Source organism: Poromitra crassiceps (assembly GCF_964638095.1).
Source record: "Poromitra crassiceps genome assembly, chromosome: 1".
Classification (NCBI taxonomy): domain Eukaryota; kingdom Metazoa; phylum Chordata; class Actinopteri; order Beryciformes; family Melamphaidae; genus Poromitra; species Poromitra crassiceps.
In genome coordinates, this window is record NC_139623.1 from 105,733,664 (window position 1) to 105,744,032 (window position 10,369).

Sequence of the window (10,369 nt, forward strand, 5' to 3'; positions counted from 1 at the left end):
TATTGGACAAGCTTCAGGACGCCTTCCAGACCACCTAATCTGAACTACTTTCGCTTTCCAATACAAAGTAAAGGATTAAATGGAAACATGTCAAGTGCCTGACCTTGTATGCAAGTGTCCCACTTCTATCCAATGAATTTGCAAGTAGGAGAAGCCTTTCGCAAAAGTGATTAGTACTGAATAACAAATTGCCCTGGCACTGGCAGTCATCATGAAAGTTGGACCACCTTGAAATGTTTTGCCATTCACGGTGTTAATAGAAAGATGGGTGCATACAGGTCACAACTGCCATAATCTCATTTTGATGAATGTCCCCATCACTGTGAAATTTGCATTAAGCAACCTTAATAAATCTTAATATTGCCTTTTGATCATGAACCCCAGAACTACTGTGACTAAATCTGAGCTCTTATTTGCAGCAACATGTGGTTGTTAGTGAATCCTGGTCTGATTTGGATGCAATTTGCCAAAATAAAAATAAAAAAAATTAACCTGCCACCATTTGAAATAAGGAACAAACTGCATTATCTTCGAAGGTACTGATTTGCCCAAGGATTAAATGTTGATTTATAATAAGGAACACATAACCCCATTACATACATAGACATGTGTACAGACTAGTGACAATGCATACACTCCTACTGTATCATCACCACACTGAGACAGAGTGCCAACATACCTGCTTTCACCTTTCCAGTTTCTCTCCTCATTTAACTGATTCATGACCGAGCAAGTTGGATTCATTACTGCTTTAACAAGGATCACAACAATTTACAGGACAGTTATTCACCTTATATTCCAACACAGGGGTCAGCCAGTTACTTCCTATTGTGTTTACACTTCCTGTGACAGGACAGTACTACTAGTGACCAAGCAAAGGTGTTTTGAACAGGAAGTCGTGACACAACTGGGTCAAGTGGGCGGGGCTACAACCTTATTGTATGAACAGAGAGCTATCTATTACAAAGAGGATTGCATTGTGCACAGAACATTGGCTCTGCATGTTGTGGGATGTTATTTAAAGGTAAATGACTCATGATTTAAGAATTTGAACATGATCTACTTGCTCCCTGGAAAGTCAATACTACAGATCTGTACCAACATCAAGATTAATCTGGTTTCATGAGAATTAAGTAATGGATCAAGTGAGCAATATCTTTTTTCATAAATTGTACTTTTATCCCCAGAAAATGTCCCTTGGTTAAGTGACTAAATCATATTAACTTAAAAAAAAAATATATATATATATAATACTCTCATTGGTGCTACACACAGGATTGGAAATTCTGACTTGCTGGCTAGACAAACTCTTCACTCTGGATGCTGACTATAGAGCCTACACAGCAGCAGAGAATGTTCAATAAGTGAGCTTTCCATTGAAAACATTTACATACCAAAATTCTGTAGTTTTCCCATTTAATGAACAGTCAAAAATGATGAAAATGTACATACAGTATCTATGGCAACTCTAAAAGCAATGCACTGCATAAGTAGGAAATTTAATAAGTAATGCAAACACCCATAAATAGTTATGTATTAATTATGTGTGGTGGATAATTGATTTACCATTCCAAAAGGGTCAACCCTATGTCCTTGTGCCTGCTCAGGTACCTGGGAGGGGAGAAACTGCACTCCAACTATACTCCAGTTTACTGAGAAAAGTCACTCTTCCCAAGAGGACTCAGTTTAGAACCGTACAAAATGAGTGAACGCTACTGCCAACCATACATTACTCATATTTTTACCAGCAAGCAATTTTTTGGGTAAATTAAGACTGTTGATTTTGATACTATTGGAGTTCAGATAAATAAATGAAAATCATTCACTTACAAAAATCCCTGACAAACGTTAGCTGGGTTTTGCAAATATGAATAATGACCCTTGTTATCAGTAGATATTCAGAACAACCGCAGAAAGCCTTCCAATACAAGCACCATCACACGGGCACTTTCTGAATTCCTAGTTTGCAGGTAGCTTTGCTGGAATCAAAGGTACGCCCCTACCAAACGGAAACCCCCTGAATCCGGCGAGAGATGGTTTTCCAAGCCCTGTAAAGAGCCTGAGCCTGCACCTACTGCCTGTTGGAACTGAATGGAGGCAAAGTTTGCCTCCATCCTTAAAGGTGCAGCATCCCATTCTCCTCTCCCTTCAAGTTGGGTAACGGCTCCCTCTGTTGGCCCCACCACGTTAGGGAAAAGTCCCACGTCAGCTGATTCTACACAGGCCTACGTTGTGTAACACTCAAACAAACAAAAACAAAAAAAGAGATGCTTGTTTTCAGTTTTTCCCCACACGGATGTTGGGGTTAAGAAGAGGATCTAGGTTTGGGTCTGAGCCGGCTGAGGCACGTCCGAGTTTAGCCATAATTATAATCAGTGTAAAGAATCCCAGACCTCCGACCAGGAGAAGCATGAAGACCCGCTGTTTCCAGGACAGAGAGGTCCTCTTTCCACCTGTGCGGTTTCTGGAGAGAGAGAAAAGAAATCGGAGGAACTCACATTGTGGTATTTATATATTGATTTAGGTTGATGGACAAAGTAACAATACAAAAGAGTTGTAATATAATGACAAATGATGATACTAACTTGAGAATTTGAGCAAACCAGCTTAGTGCCGGTCGTCGCCGGTACTTGTCGTCATCAAAGTCAATCTGTGTGACAGAGCTGTGAGCAATGTCCCGTGTGTCATAGATCTTTCTTGGCGATGATGCTGGGAGAATATCAATAATAGAAAAATCGTGTTAATATCACACGCACGCATACATACACACACACTTTAAAAGTCAGCAATGAGAGCAGATTGCGTTCCTGTTAGGGGTGTGCCACCTTAGGCACCTCACGATTCGATTCGATTACGATTAAGGGTGCTACGATTCGATTATTAAACGATTATTACGATTAATCACGATTTTCGATGCATCTTTTTCACCAAACAGGATTTTTTTTAGGCAAGGTATATTTGTCAGTATCCATTAATTAAAGTAAACAAACAAATATACCTCCATTATCTTCAGTTGCGACTGAAGTCCACGCATCACATGTTACAGCCACCCTGCATGCTTTCTTCAGTGATTCCAGTTTCCAGTACTTCGGTTTTGGTCTCGTTTTACAGTTAAGGAACTGCTTTCCGGGCGAAATACCGTATTTTTTGCAAATAAAGCAAAAAAAATTGCAAATCGATAATCGAACATTGTGAATCGATTTTAATCGTCACGTGACTCATCGCGATGCATCTAAAAAACGATTAATCGCCACACCCCTAGAGCCTGTACCTGTGTGCATTGTGACTGTGTCACGGGTAGAAGGAGCAGTAAAGTTCATCACAGAGTGATCCTGCATAACCGGATCCCCATTGTTACGGGGACCTGCGTGATCTTCCGGCGTTGGAGGTGCAGCAGCAGCAGGCTGTTCTGGGCTGAGGTTGGAGTTATAAGATTGGCTGGGGTAAGTTTCACTTTGTTCTCGTGCTGTGGCAAGGAAGAGAGGAAACAGATGTTGAGTATCTGATTATGACAAACACCTCGCTGTACATAGTGGAAGGAAATTAAACATTGCGACTCACCATCAAATGTTGACCAATCAGTATAATCAGTGACATCATTTGTTGTCGTCTCCTCAAGGGCCCCAATAGGCTCTTCAATCTGTCAGTCAGAAATCATCATATCATTTATACATATCTCTGGATATAAATTTGTTTTCCCCAGCTCAATAAAACCAGAAATTTGAAAGGGAAAGTCATCTTTGACGCCCCCCCCAAATCACAGCCTGCTGTATACAGTATATGTGTATATACTGTATCTCTCAAGTTTGCGCTGAACCATTGTTATACTAGTAAACAATAGCATGTCAATAGTAAGATTCAAACAAAGTTAATAAACATTGGTGTGCTTTACTTCACCCATCACACATTCATGTTTGTTCTGCACTTTACTCCAATATTTACTTTCACTCCACGTGGGTCGCTATCTCGCCGCCTCAGAGAACTTGCATACGCATAAGCTGATGGGGAGGCTAAAATGGAGAAGGGTTCTTGGAATAATTAGAACTGTGATTAAATTGTTCACCAACAGTAGTCAAGGCTTCGTTTGCATATTTTAATGCAGTGACAACACATACCAGCATACTCTAAATTCAAGTTGTATACATGGTACTGGTTGGCAAGTTTGCTGTATTACTAAATATTTAATACCACTTTACTCAAAATAGAATACATCTTCTATGCCTTGTGATGTGACATCTATGCATGCTGAATAGAATTATGTGCTCAATGATTGCATAAAATGTGCGTTTGAAATTGGTCATATTCAAACACCAGCATATTCATGTGACACTGACACCATCAGACACAAGCAGGCTGCTTTGTAAAGGCAATTAGTAGAGTAGAAATAGCAGAGCAGAGCAAATGATCTCTGTATTATCTATGGAGGCAAAAATGGGATTCTGAAAAAGCTAAAGGTTTTCTGTTCTCTTATCTTACATTTCTAAACCTCTTCTGAAACTGATCAATTTCATGTTTTTGTTTTGTTTGTTTGTTTGCTTTTCTCCCTTGTCTAGACACAAAGTCCAGCACATATAATGTGCATCTCTAGTAGGGCTGCACAATTAATCGTATTTTCATCATCATCGCAATATGAACATGCACAATAAACACATCGCAAAGACTGCCTGAAACGCAATGAATAACAAAAGTGGTTTTATTTACATGCGTCATGCATTCCCACTCAGCATCGGATCATTTTGTCTTGTGTTGTAAATCCAGCGTACACCTTTCCCTTGCAACAGTGCGCTCCGCCCCTCTGCCAAAGCCCAAACACGCTGTGTGTAGTTTCAGCTAGAGTCAGTGTCTATTTCATTTCTTTATTCAGTGGGCATAGGCTATGTTTGGGGTCTATGTTAGCATTATTAAAGCAGAAAGACATAGGAACTGTATAGCTAATATGCATACTTTAATATTTGTTTATTTATCGCAAATCGTATCGTCATCGCTATATTGAACAATGTTATCGCTAGAGGTGCTCCGATCGATCGGCACGCAATCTGTATGGGCCGATTTTGACCTCAAATATGCGATCGGCTGATTGCAGATATTACTTTATTGTTACCGATTGCATAGCCGATCATGCTGCACATGAGAAACATGAGGCAGCACATTTCTCCACAGAGTTAATTGGTGTAAAAAAAACATTTTCATGTCTTCAATCAGTCTATCGTTTAACTTTCATAGTGTGCTCTAACGTTTATATCATTGTGTTACAAATCACACGCTTTGCTTTCGTCAGTGTTTACTCACCACCTCCACACCGCACCAGACTGTCAACACGCCCCTTGAGTCTTTGAATCACACAAATCAGTCGGTGACTTGAGCAGAGAGAAGTTACCTCCAGTCCTCCCGCCTACCGAGGCATTTGCGTGGTGTTAAGTCCGTGTTTGATCCATATTTGCATGTACCCTCATAACGTTAATAGCTCCGGTTAGCTTTAGCCGCGTTAGCTTATAAATCTCTAAAATAGTTTCCTTGGGTCGAACTTATGTTGCTTGTGTAACAGGGAAATCCTGGAATGGAGTATTTTTGTTGAGTGAACTGAACTGCATTGAACTGGTAACATGGAAATGCCGAAGTGGAATATTTTTGTTCCTTTATAAACTTAACTATATTCTACATTCTTCTAGACATTTAGTTCAACACAGTCTTGTGCTCCAATTATCTCACACACAAATAATCATGTTGGCAGTTTCCTTTAGCCTACACAATATAAAATATTGATGTAGAAAAAAAGAAAATGTGCTGCACTTTCAATTTGATGCATGAAATGTAGACCTATATGTCAAATGGAAACTGTTAGATTGCTATAGCTGCTTAAAAAAAAATATATAAACTCCCCAAAAAAAGTTCGGAAATGTTATTTTGGTCGATTATTTCTCCCCTTTAATAATACCAATTTGTATTGTATTTTATATCGTTGCAAAGCCTGATTAGTCACCTTTACGACGGGGTACAACTTGTCGTGCATTCGTGGAATGAGGAACACAGCTAAACATGTGCGTATCGCCCCCCAAAGAATTGCTAATCTCTTGCAATATTCTTCTGTTGGTATTCACTCTTGTTTTGAGCTTCAAGTGCTGGCAGGTGTCTGACTGGCACACACCTGGCCACAGTCACCTGGCACAGTCACAGGTGTGTGACTGGCACCTGATTGGCAACTAATTTGCGGTGCCAAGCTGTTGTGGCTGCGTATGGATCTTCCACACGCTACTGAGGTCCCTGACAGTGTCAAATGAATAAAGTGTAAAAATGGCCAATATGTGTTGTTTTTTCCTTATCACTGTGGGATCAGTCATCCAATCCACCAAGCAACTCAAAACAAGAGTGACTCCCAACAGAAGAATATTGCAGGAGATTTTGGCACATTTTTTTGGGGTGCTACCCACACGTTTAGCTGTGTTGCTCATTCCATGAATGCACAATCCTTACAAGTTGTACCCCGTTGTAAAGGTGACTAATCAGACTTTCCAACGATATAAAATACAATATCAATTGGTATTATTAAAGGGGAGAAATAATCGTCCGAAATAATGTTTCCGAACTTTTTTTGATGAGTTTATATATCGGTGATCGGTAATCGGTGATCGGTCGATGATCGGTTGGGCAGATATTTCCCATAGGCGATCGGCAATAAAAAAAAACGTGATCGGAGCACCCCTATTTATCGCACATCGCCGATTCTCCTCATATCGTGCAGGCCTAGCCATTTTACTTGAGTTCAGCTGTTATTATGGCTTATCAACCTGTGATTTATGTTAATATGCTTTCAAAACGTGTTTGAAAATTGTCGGTGAGGTCACCAAAGGAGGTCTTTAGCAATGACAGGCCCTTACCAGTGGCAGGCCTAAACCAGCTCTGGCCCAGTTAACAGATGACAGCTGCTCCTTCAACACATCAGCAATTGGGCTGGCCAGGTTGGAGGGGGGAAACACTGGGCCCTGACAGGTGGGACACTGGTATCCCGCCGGAGCCGTATGGAGCGGCAACCGGGCTGCCAGATTATTAAGACAGGCCCAGTGGAAGACATCTGTGGAGGGGTTGAAAGAGGGGAGAGAAAGACTTTCAGGTCATTCAATTTTTTACTTTGTGGTTAAACAACAGAGGATTTGTTTGACACAGGTGAGCATAGATTCCCAATGAGTTTCAAAGTAGAAAGTTGGTCATCTTACCGTAGCAGATCAATCTGACAGTGTCTTGAGCAGTCAGCAGATTATTACACAGAGTGCAGTTAGGGTTGTAATCGCTGTCCTGAAGCCATTGCAAATATGACTGTACAATACACTAAAGAATGGAAAAAAGAAACATCATTTCAATAAGATCACAACATATTCCTTGTTTGTTTTATGCACTATATGCCAACATATTACATGTATTCCTTGCAAGCTACTAACCTTGTTATGGTTGGAGACAAGGCAATGCTCACACACATTTACACGATGTTCAAAACAGAACAAATTGGTCACCTTCCTCTTGGGACACTTGCAGAGACCCATAGCCAGCAGCGCTGTGTTGAGGATAAACACAGGAATAGAGGTTTGTTTAACATTCTACAGATGGTGGATTTCGGTCCACATTGTTCTGGACTATAGCCTGTCCCCGTTTAGTGTGAACAATAGCCATTATAAATTAAAATATAACCGTCAACTGAACCAGGAGAGTGCGTCTTCTTTTTTCTAGGAGAGAAAGCACTTGTCATCTCTAAAAGGTTTGTGATAAGCCCATTTGTGTGAGGGCAATGTTCTTCTTCTGCATGACTATGTTTTGTAATCACAATGCAGCCACTGATAACCGATGAATAGGTCAGTCTTTCCCCCCCCCCTTTTTTTTTTACAGAGTACTGAAGTTTCCCTCGTGAAAACCCTGAGTGTATTGAGCTTCTTCGGTCTACTGATATCCAAAACCTAAATTAAGAGGTTGACCACAACAAGGGTGTTTGTGCGCTGTACTCTACTCTTGTGTCGATCAAATCATCACACATACTGTATACACACACTGAGTGGATAGAGAGGAGGCGGTCAAAATCATATAGTTATGGGTTTGCCTATCATTTACATCTACTAATATTCCTAGGCTTATGTCTGTGGACTCTCCCCCTTTTCTATTATCTCAGATGTAATATAACTAGATTAGTGTAGCTCTGGCGCACAATGGCATAAAAGGAAACAGCCACTGAGATGTACACCTGTTAACAACATGCAGTTTAAATGTAACTGTCTAACATTGAGGTTTGTTGTACTAGTTAGGCTTATGTGCATGCGCTCATACAGGAGATAGCCTATATATCCTTCATCATTCCCAGCCATTGAGATATGAATTATAACTATTATTATGTTAATGTTCCCAGCAGACTGTCATCACGTTACATGATGAACTGTGATGTAACATGGTCTGCTAGCATGTTGTTTGTCTAGTTTAGGGCTAATTGATCCAGTTGCTATCAATGCGATGTGTTCACGTGGTTTAGCTAACAGCGTTATACTTTATGCTGTTCAAGCTTTCTTTGGTTCTGGCATATTGTTTAGCTATAGATAGTTAACGTTAGAAGAAATATATTTGCGATCCTGACATATAAAAGCGTGTGGTTGTGGTCAGTCAGTTTTCCAGTCTCACTTCAGACACCCCACCTTTCCTGTACAAATCCGCCTGTCTTGTTTTGACAGGATAGCTCAATATTCTCAGCTAACGTTGGCCAGTGCTAGCTTGGTTAACTGGTGCTGCTACGGTAGCTAACGTTAGCTGGTCAAGTCAACTTATTAACGTTAACGTTAGTCCTTGCGATAATAATAATAACGTTATGTTACCTGTCACACCAAATTTAAACAATTCCCCTCCTTTTCAGGTGATGTTGAGCGACTGTCATTTATCCTTCGTTATCAAATTCACACACAGAAAGATGATTGATAATAAAGTTGGCTGCTAGCTGGCAGCTACTTTCTGTTTATATGCCACGTCTCTTCCGCTTATTCATCTTCTTCAAACGTTATTGTTTTCCTGGTTCGCAGAACAACACAACGCCATCTACTGTACCGGAGTGTCTTTTCCTGAGCTGTCTCACGCCACAGTCACAGCTGAGCTTTTGCAGATCCTTTTTTATTTTCACCAGACTATTAAAGGTAAAGAACAACAAGAACAGAAACAATATTATAAATAACGTGTATTAAATATGTGCTGTGTCTACTTGCATCAACAACCTAGCTAAGAACCGACTGACACGTGCCACCATTTTGAGCTTGACTTCTTCTTCTCTGTATTTAAAAGCGGATCCTAATATCACTATAATGTGTGTCACCACTTACTGAACCGGAGGTGGGACTTCTCGTCTTTCTTTTATGTGTCATGGTGACTTCATCTAACTGCATGGCAAGCGCTGCCATATGTATGAATTACTCTGAAGATCTTAGCTACTTCACTTCTGTGTCCATTTTACAATTTATTATGACCAAACTAAGGCAATAAATAAGGAGTCCTTCAGTTCACCATCCAGACCAACAACCTGCATCTCTCTCAATTTGACAATGTTATCCAAAATCTCAGATCTCAGAGTCTAGGCCGATATTTTGTCTCTCGGACTCAAATCAGAAGATATTTTTTTTATTGTTAGATTGATATTGACTAGAGAGAAAACAGTGAAACTACAATGCAAATATGTTTTCTTCTACATTATCTAAGTGTCTTAACTTCTTCCAAATGACATTCATCAATTTGCTGAGGACCCCCCTGGAACCCCCTCCGGGACTCCTACATTGAGATCAATTGGCCTATAGCACTAGACACCTGCATAGGAAATGACCTAATAAGCTGGATCTCCAGCATACTGTAGCACTCTCTTGTCTCTTGTCACCTTTAGAAAAGATAATCCACTCCAGTGGTTCTCAAAGTGAGGTCCGGGGACCCCCAGGGGTTCCAGGAGGTTCCAAGTAAAAGGGTAAATAATTTATTTTCGCTAGAATTCCAACCAAGTAACACAATGACAGAATGTATGACTATTTTGGTCGTGGATTTCATACACTTTCTGTAATAAAACATCTAAAAGTGTGACGACCATCCCACTCTGCTGGCCCCGTTTTACAAGAGCCTGGTATCAGGGGTCGTTAGGCTGATTGGGTGCACCTGGGCCCAGTGCACTCATTGGGCCTAAGAAGACCTTCAGACCAGAGGCATAGTAAGTAATAAGTAAGTCATCTTAGTGATTTTGCTAGCCTGATGACCTCAGGAAGGGAGTTCCATAGCTGCGGGGCTCTAACAGCAAATGCCCGGTCTCCCTTTGTAACAAGGCAGGCTTTTGGAACATTCAGGAGGGTCAGACCAGAGGAACTAATACATTTAA

General features: G+C 40.6%; 1 protein-coding gene across 1 annotated transcript; it reads right to left on the bottom strand.

The window, feature by feature from the left end:
* Window positions 1–1,250: 1,250 nt before the first annotated feature.
* zfpl1 (zinc finger protein-like 1) lies at window positions 1,251–8,977 on the bottom strand. The gene is made up of 8 exons (XM_083650103.1): window positions 8,844–8,977; window positions 7,434–7,546; window positions 7,212–7,323; window positions 6,876–7,069; window positions 3,562–3,640; window positions 3,272–3,466; window positions 2,586–2,709; window positions 1,251–2,464 (listed from the first exon to the last, which is right to left on the bottom strand). The coding sequence occupies exons 2-8, from the start codon at window positions 7,533–7,535 to the stop codon at window positions 2,278–2,280; spliced, it is 993 nt and encodes a 330-aa protein (XP_083506229.1). The 5' UTR covers window positions 7,536–7,546; window positions 8,844–8,977; the 3' UTR covers window positions 1,251–2,277.
* Window positions 8,978–10,369: the final 1,392 nt, after the last annotated feature.

Coding starts and splice junctions, on each gene's coding strand:
- zfpl1 (XM_083650103.1), bottom strand. CDS start 7,535: ATGGGTCTCTGCAAGTGTCCCAAGAGGAAGGTGACCAATTTGTTCTGT. Junction 3,467..3,561: donor TGATTGGTCAACATTTGATG/GTGAGTCGCAAT, acceptor TCCTTGCCACAG/CACGAGAACAAAGTGAAACT. Junction 2,465..2,585: donor TGGTTTGCTCAAATTCTCAA/GTTAGTATCATC, acceptor CTCTCTCTCCAG/AAACCGCACAGGTGGAAAGA.